The sequence below is a fragment of the Prionailurus bengalensis genome, chromosome E3 (genome assembly GCF_016509475.1).
Source record: "Prionailurus bengalensis isolate Pbe53 chromosome E3, Fcat_Pben_1.1_paternal_pri, whole genome shotgun sequence".
Lineage (NCBI taxonomy): Eukaryota > Metazoa > Chordata > Mammalia > Carnivora > Felidae > Prionailurus > Prionailurus bengalensis.
Genome location: NC_057357.1, coordinates 4,725,130 through 4,749,061, shown reverse-complemented (window position 1 = coordinate 4,749,061; position 23,932 = coordinate 4,725,130). Strand labels below are relative to the sequence as shown.

General features: G+C 55.6%; 1 protein-coding gene across 5 annotated transcripts in view; it reads left to right on the top strand.

Annotated features, from left to right (window-relative positions):
• TNRC18 (trinucleotide repeat containing 18) overlaps positions 1-23,932 on the top strand; it is an 87,941-nt gene that overhangs the window by 1,799 nt on the left and 62,210 nt on the right. For 3 of the 5 annotated variants that reach the window (XM_043559597.1, XM_043559598.1, XM_043559596.1), the window contains exons 2-4: positions 562-994; positions 21,475-21,630; positions 23,706-23,831. In XM_043559597.1, the coding sequence (XP_043415532.1) occupies positions 808-994; positions 21,475-21,630; positions 23,706-23,831 (469 nt within the window). In that variant the 5' untranslated portion in view covers positions 562-807. Of the gene's footprint in view, positions 1-561; positions 995-19,765; positions 19,889-21,474; positions 21,631-23,705; positions 23,832-23,932 lie in introns of those variants that run through there. The other 2 variants (XM_043559599.1, XM_043559600.1) reach the window with 2 other exon arrangements.

Genomic DNA, 23,932 nt, shown 5'->3' with positions numbered 1-23,932 from the left:
AAAAAATCCGAAAAAACAAAAGATAACACTAATTGGCGGCTCAGGGCGAATTTAGGGAAACCAGACTCAAAAAGGCAGGCCAGGGGCCAAAAAGGTTAAATATTAAACTTTCCGGATCAGATAGTGACCCAGTGTTTAGGGAGACATTTCGAACTGCTCATGGAAAGGTTTCACGGTTTGAAACCCCGGAGCATGTGACGCCCAGGAATCAGTCCCACTCGGGAGGTTTGTATTTATGCCGCCCGGGCGCGGCCGAGGGGCCTTCCCCGGTTTCGGGAGGACCCGTAAGCCGCCAAGCCAGTTTAGACTTGGGCGCAGCGCGCCACCCGCCACTTTCCGAGCCGGGTCCCGGGAACCGCGGCCGCCGGAGCAAGGAGCATGGATTTTTACTTTTTATGGAGGACGGGTTACCCCCGATTTTATTTCTGGCCACCAGATCCGCATTCCCCGACCCCGAACGGCAAGACGACTTTCTGAAACTTTGTTGTCTTTTTCCCCCCCTTCCCTTTTCCTTTTTCCCCCTTCTGTTTCTTCCGCGGCCCGTGTCCTTTCCTCGCCAAGACGCCGTGTGCGCCGCCTCGCGCAGCTCCGCCTGGCCGCCCGGAGGGGCCCCACCGCCGGCCGCCCGTGCGCCCCGGGCCGCGGGCCCGCAGCCGAGCGCAAACCCCGCTGGCCGCCGCCGCCATGCACGCCGCGGAGCCCCCGCCGCCCGAGGACTCTGGGACTACGCCGAGGCCGAACTTTTAGGTCCCACTGAGCGAGGCCCGCGGGCCGGGTGGGGGGCTGGCTGCGGCACTCCCGCGGAGGATGGATGGCCGAGACTTCGGGCCCCCGCGGTCCGTGCACGGCCCCCCGCCGCCGCTGCTGTCCGGCCTGGCTATGGACAGCCACCGCGTGGGCACTACTGCGGCCGGACGCCTGCCCGCTTCTGGCTTGCCCGGCCCGTTGCCGCCCGGGAAGTACATGGCTGGCCTCAATCTCCACCCGCACCCGGGTAAGTGCCTTGCGCCGTGGCCGCCCCCTCCTGCCCCCCCCCCCCCCCCCCCCCCCCCCCGGGATCTTGGGGAGGCAGGCCCGGGAAAAACTGTTCGGCCTGTTCCTTGGCGTTCTTGGGACGCGGCACGTCTCTTTCCCTGGGCGGGTCCACGGGGGTGCGGGCAGGCTCAGCTCCCTGGGCGGGGAGACCCCCGGGCCCGGGACGGAGGCCATTCCCGAGGCCCCGGCGGAGAGGGTGCGCGGCTCGGCTGCTTTCCCCCGTGCGCCATGCCCTCCCGAAGCATATGCGTCTGCCGAAACCGGAGCCTCCGGGGGCGATTCCGACTCCCGGGCCCCTGCTGCTCCGGGCCAGCCTGGGGTTTTCAAAATCTGGGCGAGAAAAGAACAAGCCCGCTCCACACCCTTTGAGACGTCCGTTCCGCGAGCTCGGATCCTTTTCTTGGCAAACGCCCTTGCCCGGCGCCTGTGGGCCGTTCTAGCCCCTCCACTCGCAGCGTGCGGGGTTTCCGTCCCGCCCCGGCGTCGGAGGCTGCGGGGAGAACGGAGACCACGGCCTCGGGCGGGCGGGGACCGTCTCGCCACCTCTCGGCCCCCGGGAGGAGAGCGGCGGCCCCGGGACTCACACCCCGGTAGGAGGGCAGCGACTGCGGCCCCAGGAGCCCCTTGTTCTCCGGCGGGAAGGCGGGCGCGCGGCGCGGTGGGGCGCAGAGACTGGGCCGCCGCCATCCCGAAGCTCGGGGAAGGAAGCGGCGTGCGAGCGGATCTGGCCGGGCACGAGCGGCGGAGGGAAAACCTTGGGCCTGACATCGAACCTCGGGAGAAGGTGGCCGAGAGGGCCCCGGAGGCCTCTGCCGTTTCCCGAGAGGGGCCGCTGAGGCTCGGTGGGGACGGCCCCCGGGCGGGAGAAGCTCGTCCTGGGCGGGCCGCGGCCGCTGCAGTCCAGCCGGGTGGGAAGGGAGGCGAGGGGCACCTCCAGACCTGCCGCCGGCCGCCGAAGGACACCCGCTCCCTCCTCCCCGGCTGCCTCCAGCTGCTTTGCTTGGCGTCCTATGCTTCACTTGAAAAAAAGCCACCTCTCCCACTCCAGAGTGTAGTCTGGGACTCTTGCGATTTCTCGGGGAGCCGCCGACTCTCCCCTCGGCCTTGGAAGGGACTCCTCCGGCCGCAGTGGCCGCCTTGGCCCTGTCCCACCGACCCTGCCCGCTCGACCGAGGCCGCGCTGGCCGGTTTTGCCTGTGTCTTTGATTTTTTTTTACGGAACTTTTCAGGAACCGGAGTCCCGGGGCTCAGAGGGACAAAGGGCCTTTGTGAGGCGCCGGGCAGGGGAGGGGCACACGCGGGGGCCGCGAGCCCGGGCATCCCTGCCCGCCGGGGTGCGAGGACTGGGTCTTGGCTTGGGGGCTCGTGCCCGTGTCCCCCCTGGAGCTGAGGCCGCATTCTGCCCAGGGGGCCGTGATCAGGGCTGTGGTTTTCTCTACCGTGGTGCCAGGATCCCAGGGAGGGGTTAGGGGCTGCCCGCGGTACAAAGGGCAGCGTGGCCATCACCTTTTGCCCGCCCTGAGGCCAGGGTAATTTTTGTGTTTGCCTCTCTATTGAGTTCATCCCTTCACTTAGTTCGCCCCAGGGTCGTGGCGGCATCCCTCGGCCTGGGAGTCAGACCCTGGGTCTTCCTGGCTGGGGATGCCTTCCCTGGTCTCTGTGTGTCCCCCCCCCCCCGCCCCCCCCCAGCCAGGGAGAAGGCGTCCCATCTCCAGCCTGGTTCCTGCCTGACAGAGCCATGTGCCCTAATGAGAAGCAGTGAAAACAGCTACTACTCAAGGGGGTGCCTCTGGCAGCCTGCAGTGTGCCAGGGCTCAGCGGGCAGACGAACGCCCATTAGCTAGATGGGGAGGCTGAGGCTGGATAGGTGAAGAACCTTCACAGCGGCAGGCAGGACAAGGAAGTCCAGCTGGAGGTGGCCGCAGAGGCCTGTCTTCTGAGCCTCCTGCTTTAGAAGCCGTCTGCCTCCTGCATGCTTGGTAGCTGAGGTCATGGAGGAAATAGCAAGCAGGCTTGGAAAGTGCTGCTGTGGCCATGCTCACCTGGGAAGGAAGGGTTGGGGTGGGGGGCAAGCTGGCGCTGTCCCTCGCTGCCTCCACCTTGAGTGGCCTCAGGGAGACCCTGGACCCTAGGCCAACGCCCAGAGCCCAACCCAGTGCTAATCCTATTAGCCAGGAGGTAGAGAGCTGTTTCCCATTCACTGCTCGGGTGGGGTGGATTACAGATTCCTCAACCCAGCCCCCCTCCCCCTCTTTCTTTGCTGGGTGCAGGTGCTAAGTTTTCTCTTTCAGGCGCTTCTCCTACTTGGCTGTCAGCTTCTTAGGTCTGGCCAGCGTTATCAGCCCTATCTTTATTTGTTTGTTTTTGTTCTGGGAAGCCAGGAGAGGCTGAGCCATTTGCCCTGGGTCACACAGCGAGGCAGTGTGAGACCGGATTACCTCCGACCCCTTCCTAGTCTGCTCTCCAGAGTGGGTAGGGGAGCCTGTGAATCTACCAGAGCTGCTCCTCTGGGAGACTCTGGGAGAACTCCTGGCCTGAGGGGGACCCTGGCTAGGGCTGGGCTGTGGCCACCCCATCAAGGCAGGTGTTGACGGGCACTGTGGTGAGTGAGGATCCCCGGGGTGGGGGTGGGGGCGATGCCTTTTTGCATCCTCGGTGTAGGCTGAGGGCTTTGGCTCTTTCCTTTGCAGAAAAAGAGGCAAATAAAGAATAAATGGGGTTTGGTTGGCCATTACCTTGCGGGTAACCTTGAGTATTGTTATACAGAGTGAGCTCTTAAATGTTCTCAGCAGTCAGTGAAATGGACAAGTAAGTGACAAGCACCTGGTAGGCTCCCCTCTTCAGTTCTGGGGCTGGGAGCCCTGGACTCAGCCCTCCTCGGGCTGCAATTAAAGACCTATTAGCAGGATTTTGTACTTGGATGTTTATTCTCCCTGCCCCCACTCCCTGGGCTGGCTGGGCCCCGCAGGATACATGAATGGGGGGTGGAACCCAAGGATCAGGACCAGGAGGCCATGCACTTTGGACTGGCCAGTGGACAATAGGGGGCCACGGGCCTTCTCCAGGGTCCATCAGCTCTATCTCTGGAATCCAGCCCGTCGGCCTACTGGGATTGATTTAAAGAGATTAATCAGTGGGACTGGCCGGTGGAGTGATACGATCCAAAGATAAAGGAGATTTGCTGGGTGCTTCCTCCTCTCTGAGGCCTGGGGCAGGTTCTGGACTCTGGATGGGGGGCGGCAGGGGGCTCCTGGGCTCCCTGACTCTCCGAGCCTACTGGTTCCTTAGCTGTCAACCCAAACACTTCCTTTCTTCACTTGTTCATTTACTCGGCAAGCCATTTCCAAGCGTCTCTTGCGTGCCAGGCACTGCTCTGGCTCTGGGCATCCAGCGATGGCCAGACGCAAATCTTTGCCCTCATCGGAGTCCCATTGTAGTGTGGGGGCCAGGCAGTAGTCGCACACACACAGATCGTCGAAGGAAATCGTTTTAAATAGAGATACAGGCTGCGAAGGAGAGAGAATGCCCAGGGTCTGTTTGGGCTGGAGTGAGGGGCTCCCAGGAGTGAGGGACTAGGAGAGGGGCTAGTGACTGCAGCTGCGGGGAGGGGAGAGGGGGACCCTGCAGGTCCCTGAAGGCCAGTAATGAGGTCTTGGAATTTCACACTGAGGAATGAGAAGGCAGTGGAAGGTTTTAAACGGAGAGGGTGATTCAAAGTGAGGGACGTTTTACAGAACTGGTCTGGACTCTCTTTTTCTTTCTTTTTTCTTTTAAATGTTTTTATTTGTTTTTGAGAGAGAGACAGACAGAAAATGAGAACAAGTGGGGGGGGGGTGCAGAGACAGAGGGAGACACAGAATCTGAAGCAGGCCCCAGGGTCTGAGCTGTCAGCACAGAGCTCCATGCAGGGCTCGAACTCATGAGCTTGAGCTTCGAGATCATGACCTGAGCCGAAGTCAGAGGCTTAAAGGACTGAGCCACCCAGGTGTCCCGGAACTGGTGTGGACTCTTAAAAAATGTCAATGGCATGCCAAGACAGAGGAAGGCCGAGAACAGTTCCTGATTAAAACACTAAAAAAGGGGCGCCTGGGTGGTGCAGTCGGTTAAGCGTCCGACTTCAGCCAGGTCACGATCTCGCGGTCCGGGAGTTCGAGCCCCGCGTCAGGCTCTGGGCTGATGGCTCAGAGCCTGGAGCCAGTTTCCGATTCTGTGTCTCCCTCTCTCTCTGCCCCTCCCCCGTTCATGCTCTGCCTCTCTCTGTCCCAAAAATAAATAAACGTTGAAAAAAAAAATTAAAAAAAAACAAAAACAAAAGAAAAAAAAAAACACTAAAAAAATGTGACCGCAGAAGGCGATGTATGGCCCGCGATTGGATCTTGGATTGGAGAAGAAATTGCTCTAAAGTACATCATGGGTGCAATTGATGAAATTGGAATATGGGCTGTAGATTAGCTGATAGTGTCAAATCAATATTAGGTTTCATGAAGCTGATAACTGGACCGTGGTTATGTAAGAGAATGCCCTTGTGCTTTGGAAGTAAGAACACTGAAATGTCTAGGGACAGGGGACATGATGGCCACAACTTACTCTCAGGAATGGCTCGGGAAGAGACAAATTTATAGACGTATGGGAGACACCCATAAATCGCTGAGCCCGAGTTACATACAGGGTGAGAAAGTTCACAATGGCTGGACCTGGGGAAGGTCATATGGCAGGTCATTGTACTATTTCAGACTTTTCCCCGAGTTTGAAATTATTTCAAAATAAGCATTTAGCAAAATTGGTCCGGGCTGCCAGCTGGAGACTGTGTGGTGGGTAGTCCGTGGCAAGGAGGCTGTTAGGGAGGTGATAGTGACCAGGGAGGGAGGCTGGAGGCGGCCAGGGTTTGGGGCTTTGGTGGAGGTCAGGCCACAAGGAAGACGCATGGAGGGGAAGAGAAGGAGGACGGAAGCTGGCTGGATTTTGGGGAGGTGCTGCTTGTGGAGGAATGGGGAGGAACAGATTTGGGGAGAGTGCGGTGATTGGGCATTCTTGATTTGGATGGGAGCAGCTTGGGGTGCTTTTGTTCCAGCGTGGACCAGTATGGTCTGAGCTGACTTATCTCCCTCCTGGTCATCGTCAGCCCTGGCCTCCACCCAGACTCCAGCCCCATCCCTGTGACCACCCTGTCCTCCTTTACGTCCCAGCCCAGCTTTTGAGGGGACCCATGGGAGCTGGTGTCCGGATAGGTCTTGGGGCTCCCCAGGGGCTCCTGGGAGCCCTGGCCAGCAGTCAGTCTTGGCCCCCAAGGTCAGGGTCCTGACCACACTAGCTGCCCACGGAGGCCTGGCATCTGACTCCAGAGGAGGTCAGGCTTATTAGGTGGGAAACACCAAAGCTCTGTGCCACCTTTGCAGGCCCACAGATGCAGCCATCACCTGCATCCGAGTTTCCTTCGTGAGCTAACGAAAGCAAACAAAAAAACCCTCTTCATGCGCTCTCCCAATCTTGCACGTTCTGGGCCTTCACGAGCCAGCTGAAGATTCTACCCTTTGATCTCCGGATAAAGAACTGCTTTATCTGGAGGCAGGTTGGCCTCGGAGCTGAGGTTAGACTGCTGGAGTTTTGGATCTTGCTCCTCCACTTACTGGGTGTGGGATGTTTCTCTAAGCCTTGATTTTCTCATCTATAAAATGAGTCCATTAGTGATACTGAATTCATCCGGCTGTTGTGAAGTTCGAATGAGCAAGTGCCAGCCAGATGCCTAGCATAGGGATGGCCCTCGCAAAAGTTCGAGTAAAAGTGATTGCTGGAATTATAGTCATCATTAACCGATGACTCAACAAGTCATCAAGTTAACAAGCTAATCTCTTGTTCTAGTCCCGTCCTCTCCAGGGGACCTCTGGAATTGTGTATTAGGCCCCTCTGAATGGCCCATGGGCTTCTGGGACTCCAGGGTCCCACCCTGAACCCGTCAATTGAATCTCTCTCTTTTTTTTTTAATTTAAAAAAATTAAAAAAAATTTTTTTTAAAAAAGTTTAATTTTTTAAAAATTAATTTGGTGTAACAGATATACCGTAAAATGCTTCAATCGTGAGTGTTTAGAACATGGCATATTTACAACACGAACACGCCTGTCTAACTACCAACCAGCTCGAGATCAGGGCATTGCCAGCGTCCAGAGGGTGCCATCTTGTTCTCTCCCAGCCACCCTCTACCCCACCTCCAACATCATTTCTTATTTCTGGTACCTTAGAATCGTTGTGCCTATTTTTGAACTTTCTATATATAAGTGGAATCATACGGCGTGCCCTCTTTTCTTTCTGCTTGCTTTCACTCAGTCGTATGTACGTGAGATTTATCCGTATTGCGGTGTGAGGCGGTAATTTATTTCTTGGTGCTGTGTAGTATTATACAGAAAAATAGTACTACTTTATCCCCTCCTGTCGATGGACGCTGAGGGTTTGCTATGGACAGTGGTGTTAGGAACATGGCTTTTGGTATACATACGTACACAGTTGTTTGGATATAGTACCTAGGAGCAGACTGTTTGCTCACAGGGTATATGGAGGTTCAAGCTTTAACAGTTGTGCGTTCTCCAGTGGATGTTCCATTGTACCCTCCTGGCAATATCATTCCACCTCTTCCGCGTCTTCACCATTCCTATGAATACTGTCAGTTTCCTTAAATTCTACTCATGCAGGTGAGTGTGCGTTAGTATCTAATCGTGTGCGCATCTTAAAATCCTTTCTCTCGTTTATTTTTTTTTTTTAAGTTTTATTGAGGAATACTCTGCCCACTGTGAAGTTCACCCCTTAAGAGTGTGCGGTTCTGCTTAATGCTAAATATAAACACTAGAGTAAAAGTTACACATCATCTTAAAAGTCAGTTAGTGTTAGAAGAAGAATTATGAAGAAAACCAGCCATCCCCTGCTTCCTGTCTCCCTAGTCTTGATTCCTTTAGTTAACTCTTTTGGCTATTTCTTGAAGCCTTTTCATCCATATTTCTATGTAATAACCTGCTTCTCCTGCTAGGTATTTTTCAGTCTTTGCGATTCTCTGTTGACTTCTGTGGAAGATGAGCATTTTGTGTGGACTGTCTGAGTCTGAATCGTGACTCTGCTGCTTCTTAGTGTGAGACCGTGGGCAAGTTTCTTTACTTTTCTCTGTGCCTTGAAAATGTTTGTCATCTGTAAAACAGGGAAAAATAATAGCGACTGCTTCAGGAGATTATTGTGAGGATTAAATAGTTAATACATGTAAAACACTTAGAACAGCATCTGGAATATAATAAGCTCTAGTAAGTATTTATTATTGTTGTTGTATCATGCCCCATCATGTTTCTTTCCTCTATCTTCCCAATATATGTGAAATAAAGTCTTGTTTAAACCAGGTTTATTATTTTGTGTTTGGCTTTGTAAATATTGCCTACATTTGAGCCAAGTAGTATAATAAAATTCACTTCTTTATTTCCTGGAGTTATTCATTGCCTTTTTTTTCCCCTTTAATTTGCTGGAATTTCTTACAATCTCTGTCTTCCAGTCTCTTGGACTCCTGTTTATTTGGTCATATGTACTGGATTGGTGCCTCTTTTCTTGCATATTTCTTTCCTAGAGTTTTCCATCTTTCTGGTCTAGTCTGGTTTGCCTGGTGCTTGGCCCTGTTTTAGAGCCATAATCCTTCAAACTCCCTTTATCTCTCTGCTGTGTTGGATTTCCTGTTTCCTCACTCCCTTGCTTTCCTTTTTTTTTGTGTGTGCTTTACTTCCTTGTTTTGGTAGAGCACATCCTGCTGCAGTTTTCTGTGAAAGCGTCCGTGGAAGGCAAGTTTTTTTGAGGCCTGGTGTGCCTGAAAATGCCTCTGTTCTCTCATACTTGACAGGCATTTTGGAAATAATTTACCCCTGGTGTTTGAAGGAATTGTAGCGTCACCTTCCAAATTCCAGTGTTACTTTTGAGTAGTGTGATGCTCTTTTGTTTCTTGATCTTCGTGTGTGAACCTTTTCTTTCTTTTTTTTTTTTTTTTTATCCTTTTCCAAATGCTTAACATGTTTTAGAACTACATCAAGAGCATTGGCTCTACAATTCATGCACAAACATGCTTCACCACTCTCTAGCCATGTGGTCTTGGACATGCTTCAGTTTTCTTTTTTGTGAGTTGAATAATAGTGCCTACCTTTATACCATTTCTGTGAAGACTAAATGAGCTTATGTACATAAATGCCCAGGACATTGTTTGGCACAAAGTAAGCCTCATGGATATTAATACTGTTACTATTCTTTTCCTCACTTGTGGTCTGAAATTTCATATCGATGTGTCTTCCTGTGGATTCTTTTGCATTTCCTGTGTTGGGTGCTCCATAGGCCATAGTAATCTGGAAACTGAGGTCCTTCGGGCTGAATTATTATTATTTTTTTGCATTAATATTAATTTTATTAGTATTTTGTAATCCCCTTCCCTCTAGTAATCCTATTCATTAGATATTGGATCTCCTAGACTGATCATCTGCCTTTTTTTATACTTTATTTTTTATTTTCCATCTCTCTTTATTCAGCTTTCTAGGCCATGTTCTTAACTGTCTTCTAACCTTTCACTGTAATGTTTGTAATTTCTAGGAGCTCTTATAATTGGATATTCTTCCTTTTTTTTATTTTTAGGTTTATTTATTTATTTTGAGAGAGAGAGAGTGGGCATGTGTGCGTGCGTGAGCAGGGGAGGGGCAGAGAGGGAGAGAAGAGAATCCCAAGCAGGCTCTGTGCTGTCTGCACAGAGCCTGATGGGGAGCTCAAACTCACAAACCCGTGATATGACCAAAATCAAAGAGTCGGACACGTAAGTGACTGAGCCACCCTGTTCTTGTTTCATGGATACATTCATTCTCATTACTTGGAGAATGTGTGTATATGTGTATATCTATATCTATATCTATATCTATATCTGTATATTTTTTTTCTCACTTGTCTTTCACATTGGAGACTTCCATGGGTGTCTGGTGGTTGATTCTCTGGTGTCTCGTTTTTTTTTTTCAACGTTTATTTATTTTTGGGACAGAGAGAGACAGAGCATGAACGGGGGAGGGGCAGAGAGAGAGGGAGACCCAGAATCGGAAACAGGCTCCAGGCTCCGAGCCATCAGCCCAGAGCCCGACGCGGGGCTCGAACTCCCGGACCGCGAGATCGTGACCTGGCTGAAGTCGGACGCCCAACCGACTGTGCCACCCAGGCGCCCCTGGTGTCTCTTCATATTTAAGATGGGAGGCACAACAAAGCTAGGGGGACCCATTGACCCTTGTGGAACTCCCCTGAATGTCTCTATAGATCTTTCCCTTTTGAGCTTGCCAGACTGCCAGGCAGGAGTTCCAGTCTCCTGCCCACAGGGGAGCTAAAGCCTGGCTGTTCCCCTTCCAACAGCTGGAACAGTGGAAAAAGGTTTCTACCGAGATCCATTTTTCATTTCGGTCCCACCCCAGCCCTGAGGACGTAGCCAAAGGCCCTCAGTGGCTCCATCGGCCCCTAGTAAGTAAACAGAGGGCTTGTGGGGGGCTCTCCATTCTTTCTCTGCTCCTCTCTGCACCATGGCCTTTGCAGGTGCTGGGTCCAGGTTCTGCACCTCTCAGGAATTGCTTGTTTCTCGGTAACCTCCGAGGTTCAGTTGAAATTCTCCCAGCTCCCCACCCTGCCTCTTTGGTCCCTGCTTCCTGCTTCCGGCTTCCAGAATGTTGTTTCCTTTCCATTCCTGTATTTTGTTGTTTCTCTCCCTGTTAAGCTGCACTGCTGTTGTTGTCGTGGGGTTCTGGCGTTTGGGAAAGGATTTGGCAGGACAGATTCTATGCACCACTTCTGGGATCCAGCCCACTCTCCTCCCCCTGGCCCCTGCGCCTGGGAGGGGAGGCCTGGTTCCTGGGTCCCTGCCTGTCCCACTCACGGGCTTTCTAGCTTTCGGCCCAGGGGTTCTAGAAGGCCCTCCTCCCTCCCTCTCTACTTCCTCCTCTAGACCTAGACCTAGGTTAGGGAGGAAAGAAAATCCACGGGCAAGTCCTCTAATTGCTTTAGAATTGAGAACGTCTGGAGCCCCGGGGCAAGGCTGGAGTGGATGCATTTGCATGTCTTTGGCAGGGTTGAGGCCTTGACCCTCTGGGCTGCTGCGGGATTCCCTTTATTTGGACTTGAGCACCTACTTTGTGGGCTGGGCACCTGGTTGGGGCCAGGCAAAGTCCCAGCCCACAGGGGTCCCACATTTAGGGCTGGGAGTAGGACGGGGGTTAAAGCCCCATTGTCCTTCTGTGGTGGGGGTGGGGTCAGCTAAAAGATGTGCTTTGGGATCTGACCCCCTGGGGGGAGCCAGGGTTGCCTCCCAGCGGGAGGGGAGAGGCCTGGTAGCTAGCACAAGGCTGAGTTGCGGAGCTGGAGGAACAAAACCCAGCGGCCGTAGCTGGAGAGGCGGGATGGGGAGGGGAGGCTGGGGCCGCCCAGCGGGTCTCCTCCCCTCCTGGCAGGGCAGGGCAGGGCAGCAGCTGGTCGATCTGGCCTGGTGGCTCCTCTCTGCTTGCCTCGGAGGAACCCCTGCAGCTCGACTCACCGCTGTCTCTGCCGCACTGATGGGAGCTTGGGGACAGTGGCAGTGGCCACAGGTCCCGTGGCCCAGCCAGAGCACCAAGAATGTGCAGAGCACCAAGAATGCCCCCCCGCCCCCCAACCCAGCCTGGAGCTCTGTCCCTCAGCCTTGCTTATCTGTCGTGTGGGACTTACCCCTAGCACAGGGGAGTGCTGTGGTCACGGCTTCGTTCCTTTCCTGCTGCCTTCACTTTACTTTAGAGGAAAGTAAGGCACAGAGAGGTGGTGTTACCTCCCCAAGGCCACACAGCTGGGAAGTGAGGGCCTCTAGAAGCAAGGCCTGAGCTATCTGCCAGAAAGCCAGGGGCTGGGGAGAGCTCGGTCATTGGTAGGAATGTTTCCTTCTCTTTCCTTTTTTCCTCTCTTGGCTCATTTTAATTTACTCACTTGCTTCAGTTTTTGCAAATTTTGCCAAGGTGAGAGTTTGTAAAAATTGCTCATAAAGATTACTTAAAATGTAATACTTATCATGTTAGTGTTCAGATTGGCCTCTCTCCACCCCCACTGACCACCTTTCTTTTCCCACAGATTTTTTTTTTGAAAGAGAGAGAGAGAGAGAGAAGCGAACACACACACACACACACACACACACGCACACACGCACGCACGCACGCAGGAGAGGGGCGGAGGAAGAGCAGAGAGAGAATCCCAAGCAGGCTCCACACTCAGCACAGAGCCTGATACGGGCCTTGATCGCACAACTATGAGAACATGACCTGAGCCGAGATCAAGAGTTGGACACTTCACCCACTGAGCCACCCAGGTGCCCCATACGAATATTTTTTATTGGGGTGTAAGATGCACGGAGAAATGGGCATAGATCATAGACGTACAGTTGTATTATTTTTTCACAAACTGAACCCACTGCGTAACGGTCCCCCTGCTCTCTTCCCCCTCCCAAGAGGTGACCTTCTCAAACCACCTGAGATTTGAGTCGCTTGAGTCGCCTGTCCGCGCAGGAAGCATGTGCTGTGTTGCCTTTTGGGTGAGGGGGGTGAGATTCACCACGGCCCCGGTCTGGGTGGTGGCAGCAGCTTCTCCTCGCTGGAGATGTTCGTGGTGCGGCCAGGTCACGATTTGTTTATCCGGCTGTTGATGTACTTTTGGGTTGTTTTCCGATTTTGACTACTATCGTGGTTAGACTCTGCGCGCGGAAGGCGTAGAAAGGCCGACTTGCTGTGCGCGTTTCCACACCTTGCCCTCAGATGTATACCTGCGAGGGCACGGCTGGGTCACAAAGGTTGGCAGATTGTGCCCAACCGGTCTCGAGAGTGGTTGTACCAATTTACGCTTCCTCCAGCCGCGTATTAATCTTTAATCCTGTCCATCTTTCCTTGTTGACATGAGCCCCTCTGGCGGGCCCGTACGCGGTAGTTTAAATTCACGTTCCCTCCCTGGTTTTAGAGGCTGAGTACCGGGGCGCCTGGCTGGCTCAGACGGAGGAGTGTGCAACTCTTCATCTCAGGGTTGTGAGTTCGAGCCCCACGTTGGGTGTAGAGAACACTTTAAAAAAAAAAAAAAGCTTAAAATAAAAGAGAATGAGGGCCTTGTTATCAGTTTACTGGCCATTTGGATATCTTATCTGTGACCCTCCGGGTGCCCATTTCTACCTTCTCTTGTCTGACTTTCTCTCATTGAATTGCAGGAGTTCTTTATATATTCCGGATACAGACCCTTCCCTGGTGACGTAGGGCACAGATCTTTTTCCATGCGGTAGCTTCCCTTTTCTCCCTCCTAATGGTGTCCTGGGATGAATGGACATTTCTCATTTGAACGTAATCTCCGGTACATCATTCTTATCTCTTTGGTTCGTGCCGTTTATAAAATGGGCTTTGAGAAACCTTTGTTTGCCCTCGGGCTGTGAAGGTATTTTTTCGGCATGTTCTTCTAGAAGCTTTCCTGTTTTGCCTTTCACGTGGAGATCCACAGTCCACCTGGAATTGATTTTCGAAACCTTGTCCCCATTAAACAGCAGTTCCCTGTTCCCTGCCCCTCCCCCCGCAGCCCCTGCCACCCACCTTTCTACTTTCGGTCTCTATGAACTTGGCGACTCCAGGGACCTTCCTAAAAGAGGGATCCTACTTTGATCTCTGCATTTGTCTTTCTGTGTCTGGGTGATCTCCCTGAGCATAATGTCCTCAAGATTCATCCATGTTGGAGCACGTCAGAGTTTCCTTTTTTTTCTTTTTAAATAAACTACTTTATTTATTTGTTTGTTTATTTTGAGAGAGAGAGAGAGAGAGAGAGAGAGAGAATCCCAAGCAGGCTCCACACTGCCAACACAGAGCCCGATGCCGGGCTTGAACTCATGGACCGTGAGATCGTGGCCTGAGCTGAAACCCAAGAGTCAGATGCTTAACTGGCTGAGCCACCAGCCAGGGGCCCCTCCTTTCCTTTTAAGGCTGAATCATGTTCCATTTTATGGATGGACCGAGTTCTGGTTATCCAGCCGGGCCTTGGGTAGCTCCTACCTTCGGCTGGTGGAAATAATTGTAAATGATGCCACTCTGAATACGGGTGTGCAGATACCTCCTCGGGAGTCTGCTTCCTATTTGGGGGTAACATTCAGAGACTGAACACGCACACACAACTGCCAGGATTTGGATGGGGATTGCATTGAATCTCTGGCTCAGTCTGACCAAAGTGAGCATCCTAGGAGGTACATCTGGTGATTTCCTTGGGAGGGACCCCCAAAGTGGGTCTGCATGCCTTTTCCAGGCCTTGAAGAGTTCTGCTGATTTGCTTTCTGAAAGCTGGGGATGGGCTGGCTCTCTACTCACCCTCCCTGGGTGGCTTCCCACCCCGCCTCCGCCCTCCCCGCAGCCAAACCCCAAATGTGCTCGTTGGAAAGACGAAAATGGGGTCATCCCCTTTTGATACTTCTTTGTAAATCCTAACGAGAAATTTCTTACTGGATTCAGCCATTTGCTGTTGTCGGTGATTTGCTTGGGATTCTTACTGAATGATCAGACTCTTTTTTATACGGCGAGGGCATTAACCCGCTCTCTGGCTTAGATATTACAGAGGTCTGTGCGTCTCGGGATCAGTGGGAGTGAAGGTCATTTTATCTGGAGGGTCCTCACCCTATTTTCAGCTGCTGTCATAGAAACGCCTGAGTCACATGTCGGTGCTCTGGGCTGGAATGAGCTCTTTTCTGGGTGATAACCCTGATTTGATCGTGCTGATGAGATGCTCTGATAGCCTTTGGTGACACTTTAAGGGATACAAGCTCCTTTCTGAGGCCGCAACGTTTTAAATAGAAAGGGACGATAGATTTGTTCTGTTTTGGTTTAGGGAGGGGCTTTGCTGGGAGTGAAACCAGGCAAATAGGGTCTAGCGTCTGGGCGGTGTGGCTGAGTGGAAAAGTGTAGAATTTGGAGTCAGAGCCTCAATTTCCTCATCTGCAGAAGAGTTAAGAATCCTCCCCTCCCAGGGTTGAGGGGGGTGGGGAGACAGAATGAAGCAAAGCCTCTTGAACGCCGAGTGCTGGCTGTGAAGCAGGGTCTCAGGAAAGGCTCTGGCTGATCATAACCTCCCCCATCCCTCTCCTCCATAATTGAGCTCCTTCTGTGCGCAGCGTAGGGGGCACTTGGGGTGGAATAGACCCACGCTGTAACGTAAGGGTCTGCGGACCCTAGCCAAATTAGGTGTACCTCCGGTTTTTTGTAAATAAAGTTTTATTGGCACAGAGCCCAACAGTTGATGTGTTGTCTGTGGCTGCTTTCCCTGCAGCAGGCAAGATAGGCCCACAGTGCCTAAATGATTTATTATCTGGCCCTTTCAAGAAAAAGCTTGCCGACTCCTGTTCCAGTGGGTGGAGAGGGACAATAAACAAGGAGCTACAATAAAGAAGGAACTAATGTGTGCTTGGTATGATAAATGGTGATAAGCACTATGGAGAAAAATAGTTCAGGAAAGGGTTGTAGGGTGGGGTGGGTCGCAGTCCAAAATAGCGTGGTTAGCAAAATAAATAAAATAGCATGGCTAGGGAAGGCCATATTCATCAAGCGTCACTTGGGGTATAAGAGAAGGGAGCGAGGTCTATACAGATGGGAGTTTCCAGACCATTTGGCGTATCTGGAGGGAGGAAGGGATTCCAGGCTGAGGTGCAAAGGCCCTGGGGTGCAGCCTGGGAGGCTGTGCTGTTCCATGTTCCAGCCCAGCCCATTTGGAGTGATAAAATCCTTCATCGTTTACCAAACCTTTGTACCCGCCATGATCTCGCCGAGTACCCCTCCCTGCTCCCACCAGAGCAGGACTAGAAGGGTCCCCAGTGACTTCCATCTGTTACAGAGGCAGGATTCCACTGGCCAGCTGAGGTGGCCTGTTACTCTGGCCGGGGGACGGGGGGTGTCTGGCAGCAGATGGGCATAGCATAGCACGTTACAGAGTGTATCTGGATGGGCTTAGCCCCCAACTCCTGACACACAGTAGGCCTACATAAGCATTGAGGGAGGGAGGGAAGGAAGAAAGGAGGGATGGATGGATGGACAGACGGAAGGACGGACCTCGTCTGGATTCAAGTTCTGCCTTCTGGTGACCTTGGCCAGCTTCAGAGTAGGCAAACCTCGGAAGCTCTTCCTGTGTTCCAGGTGTGGGTGAGGGGGGTGGTGATGGCTGAAAACAGGCTGGCCAGTGTCCCCAAATCCATAGCTCCCTGCTGTGATCCTGGGGTGCTTGTCCATGGCTGGCAGTGTGTGGGGTGGGAGGGGCTGGGATGGTGGTGGTCCCAGCTCGGGGAAGGCCTGTTAACTCAGTGCGTGAGGGGGCACAGAGTGGGGAGGTAAGGCCGACCTTACCCAGCTCTCTCTGCTGCTTATGCTCCTGGAGGGACCCTGAATCTTTCCCCCGGAGAGCTGGGCCTCAGTGCCTCCTTCCTCGGCCCCCCTGGGGCATCCTTGCCCTCTCCCTGGGCACTGAGGACCAGAGAAGGAGAAGACCACTTTCCAAGCACCTCCTAGGGTGGCGGTGGGGGAGGGGGGGCCGGGGAGGGGCTTCCTTCACTTTCCCTCTCTCAGGGCCCGGGACTGGACTAGAGGTAGGGGTCTGCCATGGTGGGCTTCCCAAGCTGAGGGCTTGGTGTGACAGTGTGTCTATAGCAGTGTCCCAGCAACTTGGTTCCCCCAGGCAAACTCTGAGCCTCAGTTTCTTTGTCTGTAACATGAGGAGAACCAAGTTCCTGCGCTCCCAGGCCTGTGGGAGGGTGAGTCAGGATGGGGAGCTGCCAGCCCAGGGACCGCCTGCCTTGCGCCGGGCATCAGGGCGCTCTGGGCAGAGAGGCTGGTCTACCAGCCAGCAGAGAGGAGAGCTTATCATTTGTTGTTGTTGTCTTCCAGTTCAAGGTGAAATTCATACAATGAATTTCAAATTAACCGTTCGGAAGTATGTGATTCAGTAGTATTTAGTGCCTTCGTAGGGGGCCATCACTAGCACTCTGCTTGCAAAATTAAAGTTTTTAAAAAAAAAAATTTTTTTTTTCAACGTTTATTTATTTTTGGGACAGAGAGAGACAGAGCATGAACGGGGGAGGGGCAGAGAGAGAGGGAGACACAGAATCGGAAACAGGCTCCAGGCTCTGAGCCATCAGCCCAGAGCCCGACGCGGGGCTCGAACTCACGGATCGCGAGGTCGTGACCTGGCTGAAGTCGGACGCCTAACCGACTGCGCCACCCAGGCGCCCCGCAAAATTAAAGGTTTAAGGAAGGACAGAGGGAATTTGGGTAGAGGAAGTGGTCCCTTCCACACCCCGACTTTGAGCAGGTGCTCTGCTTCTCCGAGCCCCAGGGTTTGTACCGAAAAATCACGAGAATGACAGTAAAAATGGCAGCTGACGTCCCGTGGCACTTCACGAAAGCGTTTTGCATGTCATGTTTTACCATGTGACCACTTCACACAGCCTGGGGACACTGAGAAACTTGCCCAAAGTCAAGTGGGCCTTGGAGCCAGGGTCTTGTCTCCTTGTCGTCCCTGGGGACCCTTCTGTTACCTCCCTTCCTGTGGTGGAGGACGGGCTTGTCAGAGGTCTCGTCCCTGGCCCCAGTCTAGTTTCCAGCAAGGAGAGGCCCTCACAGACTGAAGCTAAATTAAGTGCAAACTAATTTAAAATTAAAACACGGTAAAAAAAAATTTTTTTTAATGTTCTTATTTATTTTTGAGACAGAGAGACAGAGCACGAGCGGGGGGAGGGGCAGAGAGAGAGGGAGACACAGAATCGGAAGCAGGCTCCAGGCTCCGAGCGGGCAGCCCAGAGCCCGACGCGGGGCTCGAACTCACAGACCGCGAGATCATGACCTGAGCTGAAATCAAGAGTTGGACGCTGAACTAAGCCACCCAGGTGCCCCTAGACTCATGAAGATTTCAGAAAATTAAAGATGTGTTAACTCACCGGCCACATTTACGTGCTCAGTAGCCACAAGTGGCTGCTGTAGGTAGCCTCAGCACAGATACAGAGCATGTGTCCAACGCTGTTGGTTACCGGGCCGTAAGTGTCATTTATTCACCTGGCCTGCTCGGAAAGGCAAGCGGGGCAGCGGGAACACTCTTCTATGGGTGACTGCCCCGCAGGGCTGCAGAGCCGATTGCTGGGCTCTGGGGTCAGCCCCAGCTCCGCGCCCTGCCCAGCGCCCTGTGACTTGCGATCGTTGCTTGTCCTCATGCCGGCGAGAAGAGTCCACAAATGACCACGTGTGAACCTGAAGTGGTTTCAGCATGAGTGGTGCCAGGTGGCCCAGCCTGTTTGTTTAGCGTTCGCCGTTATTATTCTGGATGACGGTAATTTGTTGTGGTTACACGTGTGTTTTAGGTCATTGGTGTTGGCTTCCAAGGCGGCCAGTGAGCAGGCGGCACCTCTTGCCACCAGGGGGCAGCCTGGGACCAGGGTGGGGGCCGGGCCTCGAGCTCAGCCCGCGGTGGGTGGCAGGGAGAGCCCCTCCCACCTCGGGCCCTGCGGGAGGATTTCCAGCAAAGTCTAGGGAGAGACCATTGGGCTCTGGCCTGACTGTCGCTGTCCCCTGGAGCCCTGAGACCCACATCTGGGGAGCTAGGAGGCCATCACCGGGTCCCCAGGGGTGGGTGCCAGGAGCAGGGGTGTGTACCTAGACTTTGAGAGGAGCACCAGGGATGCCGGGGCACGGGCCGGGGCCTCGGACTGCAGCCTGGAGGCTCTGGCGATGCGGAGCGGGGGTCAGCTGCCTGTCCTCCACGCCAGGGAGACCCGGCAGGATGGCCTGGGATGGCGCCTGGTGGGTGTCCTCAGGGGTCAGGGGCCGGCCCTGCCCTTAGTATCTGCGCTGCCGAAGGGAGCACTACCCTGTCTCCTAATCCTGACGCGGGTCTATCTGCTTTTGCCATCGGAGGATTAGAAACGGCGCTCGCGTAGCCAGTCCACGAGTTGACACCTGCTGTGTGCCGGGTCCCGGGTGGCAGGAAGTGAGGCTGGCGGTTCTCGCCTGCAGGGAGGGGACCCGCTTGTGGGGAGGGATCCGCGTTACCAAGTGTGTTTGGCAGGGGCTTGGATGCAGTGGCCAGAGGGGCTTCGGTGAGGCGCCGGGAAGGCCCCACCTAAGGGGGAAACGGGCCGGGTCTGGGGGGGTCGACAAGGACACCTGGGGGCTGGTGCCCGAGCGGCTGGGTGGAACGGAGGCAGCCACCGGCATTCGGAAGCGTGTTTGGTTTGCATCCGAGATCCATCGCTCAGCGGCTTCAGGAGAATAGTTCGGGGAGAGCAGGGGGGGCAGGGTATATGTGCAAATGAACGCCCCTGTCGTGTGTAACCGTCCTTGTGACTGGCGGTGGGGTGGCGACGGTGTGCCCGTTCCACGGAGTCGCACACCTCTGGTCTGGGAGGGGCACACGTTGGCCCGCGTGGTCTTGCCAGGGCACCAGAATTCCCGCCGGACCCGGGGAAGGGAGTTTGGGAGCCGTTGAGCCCCTGTGGCGGGCGGGAGCCGTTGGTGGCATCCGGGCACCAACGCCCCACCGGGCCTTGGGTGCTGCTGGGCGGGTTTCACAAGCCTGGGCAGGGGCAGGCCTGGGCCACCGGGCTTCCGCGCGGCCCGAGGCAGGAAGAGCTGGTGGCTGATGTAAGCCCTTGCGCAAACCTCTGGCTGCTGGCTTCCGGAGCCTTCTACCCGCCTGCCTGCCAAGGAGGAAGCCTGGGGCCTGGCGGGGCCCAGAGGCCCTGCTGCCCGGGCTCGGGCCACATGGGTGTCCTGACCGGCCGCCATGGCCCTGGGTCCCGAAGGCTTGGCGCTGGAGTCTGGTGAGGGGGCTGGGTGAGGCCGGGCTGGAGGACGGGGACTCCGCAGACACGGGGTCTGGTGATGGCACATGTGGCCAGAAGGTGTCCTCCTGCCGTTTCCCTGCATGTACCCCCAAAGGGACCGGGTGGACTTTGTGGCATCCTGTGCCCCCGGGAGGTAGTAAGCGAGCACACCTGTCGTATACAGACTGCAAAACGGCGCTGCTGGGGACCCTGAGGTGGGACGGGGCTCTGGGAGCACCCCCCCCCCCCCCGTGGGCTGGGGCCACCGATGGTGTCTTGTCTGGGTCATTGCAGACAGTGCCCGCCTCACAGGGACATGGGGAGGTTACCCGAGGGGGCACACGGGCAGCCCTTAGCTCGGGCTGGCCAGAGCTGGCTCCTGCTGGCTGCTTGGCCGTCCCCGCCAGGCTCGGCTCTGTGTGCAGGCCTCCGCCCCTCCTCCTGGGGGCGTTGGCGGGAGGATTCAGTCCCCAGACTGGTGCTCGTCACTATTCTCCTGCGGTGCGTGCTTTCCTCTTCACTGTGGTTCTTAAGGGAGGCGTTAGTATTCCCATTTTGCTGATGAGCGACCTGAGGCCAGGGAAGGGCAGCACCCCCCCCCCCCCCCCCCGCCCAAGTCTCCCAGGCCTCCCCCTGGCCTGTGACCCGGAGGCCTGCCGGGATCTTCCCCTGAAGGGTGGGGTGTATGGATCCTGAGGGCCAGCGCCCCTGGCTGGTGGCAGCGAGGGGGCATCCCTTCTGGGGTGGGCCTGGCCAGGTGAGGCATGGCTGGGGTAGGCGACGTCCAGCCAGGCCCCGGCACGCCGCTCTACCAAGTAGCAGTTGGCCAGCACACCCCCATCCGAGGGACCTTGGGTGGGATGCTCTGCTCTCTGGAAGGATGGCCCATTGCTCTCGGTCTTTCGCTGCTTCCTCTCGCTAGTCCGCTGTAGTTGTGGGGTGCTTGCGGGGTGTGTATTCCGGGTCAGGGCTCCCTGGCTGTGCAACCGGGCACTGCCCACCTCCGAACAGCAGCTTCCTGGTGCCTTAAATGGGCACGTGGTTCTTCCGGCACCGGGCTGGCCGATGCTGGCCGAGAACGCCTCAGGTCTGACCAGGGCTGCCTTGGGGTCGCTATCCGACTCGTGGGGTCCCCCCTGATCCAGGAGCTCCACGTGAGCAGGGGTTTAGGCCACGGGCCCCCCACCCCCTACCCCCTCGCTCTGTGGCCTCGGGACGGCCCTGTCCCCCGCCGCACCTCAGGTCCTATCTGCAGGTGGGGAGACCGTCCCGCTTGGGTCTGGGGTTGGGAGAGCCCTCTTGCTAACTGCCGGGTGCCCCGGAGGTGAGGGTCTTTGGTGGCGGGCGTCCTTCTGGCTTCTCCTCTGGGGCCACACTTGCAGCCTTTTCAAGTCCCAGGGGATCTGGTCGAGGTGACCAGACCCATCCTGAGCCGGAGGGTCAAGGGTGGGGCGGAAAGGCTTCTCTGGTGTCCCTGCCAGTGGTAGCTCCAAGAAGTGGGGGAGACATGGGGATTCCGGGGTGCTGGGCCGGGCAGTGGGGGCCTGGTGGGTGCCTGACAGTCCCCCCCCTTCTCTCTGCAGGCGAGGCCTTCTTGGGCAGCTTTGTGGCCAGCGGGATGGGGCCCTCAGCCTCGTCCCATGGGAGCCCCGTGCCCCTGCCCTCTGACCTCTCCTTCCGCTCCCCTACCCCCAGCAACCTGCCTATGGTGCAGCTGTGGGCCGCTCATGCCCATGAAGGTAAGGAGTGTGCCAGGTGGGCGGGGCTGAGGGCTGTGGGCCACTGTCCTTGGCACCTCTCCATCCTGCCCACTCCCTTCCACCTCCGGGCCTCTCTCCTGCCGTGGCTGGGGGGTGGGGGGACAAGGCCTGGTCATCCAGCTGCCCTGCTGTTCCTCAGATACTCAGTGCTTCCTCTGGTCTCTGTCACGGGGCCTTTGCCCAAGCTGTTCCCGCCGCTGTGGGCCCTCACCCACTGTTTATCCCTTAGGACTCAGCTACCCGCATCCCCACCCCCCTGCCCTGGCCCACCTCTCACCTGAAGGACAGGTTGATCTGTGTGTTTATTTGTGAGACATCCGTTTTCCCGCCAGAGTGAGCTCTGAGGGCAGGGCCTAGTTCTGGTCACCGCGGTCTCCCTGGGGACCCTCGATAAGCAGTGTTGGAGCAGTGGGACCAGGGTCATCGGGTCCTCCTGTTGCAGTTCTGCAGTGAGGGCCACGGTCCCCTCTGCCAGGGAAGGGATGGGCCTGAGGGACCCTGAGCTCTTCCCCCCCCCGGCGGATTTTGGATGCCGGGTCCTGGGAGCGTCCACTGCAGACCCGAGGGCTTTCTGGGGTCTTTCGCAGCGCACTGTCTCCCCCCTTTCTCCTCGGTGCCAGGGGCTCACCAGGAGGGGGTGGTCCTGCCTCTCTAGGCCTGGGAAGGTGGGCAGTCTTTTGGGGCTGGGGTCCCACCTGAGCCTCCCTCTTCAGTCAGCCAGGGTGGGGCTGGAGGGACCTGAAGAGCTAAGACTGTGCCTCTGGTGCCTGCGTGCCACCAGCCTGCTCCTCTGCCCCTCCTGACTCCCTTTTCTTCCGTGTCACAAGTGCTATGCAGTAACGCATATGCAGTAACGGCTCCAAGCACGTAGGGTGCTTATTACTATGTACATTGCGTTGCACATCTGAACTCATCTTATACGCCCAGCAAGCTGTGAGGTAAGGACCGCCGGGTCCACTCTACAGCCGAGAAAGCAGAGGGATCCGATGCGATGTTTCAGTGCTTGAAAGAGATCATGTGTATCAGGTGCTCTTGATCTTTCTGGGGTTGTGGTTAATATCTTTAGCAGGTGGCGCCGTGGGAGAAACGTGGGCCCGGTGTGGCCAGGGACAGGTCCTGCATCTCTGGCCTCGGAGGGAACAACTGGGGGCACGTGGGACCCGAGTCTCAGGTGTCTCCGATTGGCCTTTGGTCCCGTAGGACCCCCCCCAGCCCAGGCAGAGCATCAGGACCCTCCCCCGGTGCTCGGCAACCTGCCTGCTCGCCAGTTGGCCTGGCTTTCTGGGCCCTGCTCAGGGGCTCTTGGGCCTCCGTTGTGTGCCCTCTTAGATGTTCCCATTCTTTTCTCTGTGGCTACCCTCTCCTGTCTTCTCTGTCCCACAAAGCCCCAATTCTGGGCATCCCTGGTGGGAAGACCTCACCGGAAGGATCCTCACCAGGAGGAATTCTTGGGAGACCTGACAGTTGGAGATGCTGGGCAGGCTTGAGTTCAGAGGTGATCGACCTGCTCTGGGTCACACAGCAGAAGGGACTCATTAAATCAGTAAACCACCCGACATGGTCTGTGTGGGGCTGAGGTTAACTGTCCCAGTGACCTCCGTTCACAGTCGGGCTCCTCTGCTGTGTGACTTTGGGCCAGTGGTCCTCCCTGAGCCTGTTTTCTCATCTGTAAAGTGAGGATGTTAAGAGTATCCGCCTCGCAGAGTTTTGTGCTGCTGAAGTTTAAATGAGAATAACCAAGGCAAAACAGTTGGCAGCGCTTGGCCTGTGATTAGAGCCCCCATCATCATCATCATCATCATCATCCGCTGCTTAGCTGGAGCCATTCGGATCCTCTTCCGGTGGGGATTTGAGGGCTTAAGCGGCTGGGGGCTGGCTGGGCCTAGAGGGAGGCAAGCCTGCTCTACGGAGCTGGTCGTAGATCTCAGGGCTCCCGGAACCAGGGGCTCCCTCCACAGCTAAGAGATTTTATTTTCAAGAAAAGGAGCGGGCTGGAAGGAAGTTCCTGTTGGGAGGCCATGCCTTGGGCCAACCCGACTTTTTCTCTCTTCCAGGCTTCTCCCATCTGCCCAGCGGGCTGTACCCATCCTACCTCCACCTGAACCACCTGGAGCCCCCCAGCAGCGGGAGCCCCCTCCTCAGCCAGCTGGGCCAGCCCAGCATTTTCGATACCCAGAAAGGTATCGGGGTGGGAGTGGGGAGATGGGTTGGAGGGTACCTTCTGAGGGGCTTCTCTGGGGGCCCCCACCACTGCCCAGTATGCCAGGCAGCACCCCCTCTG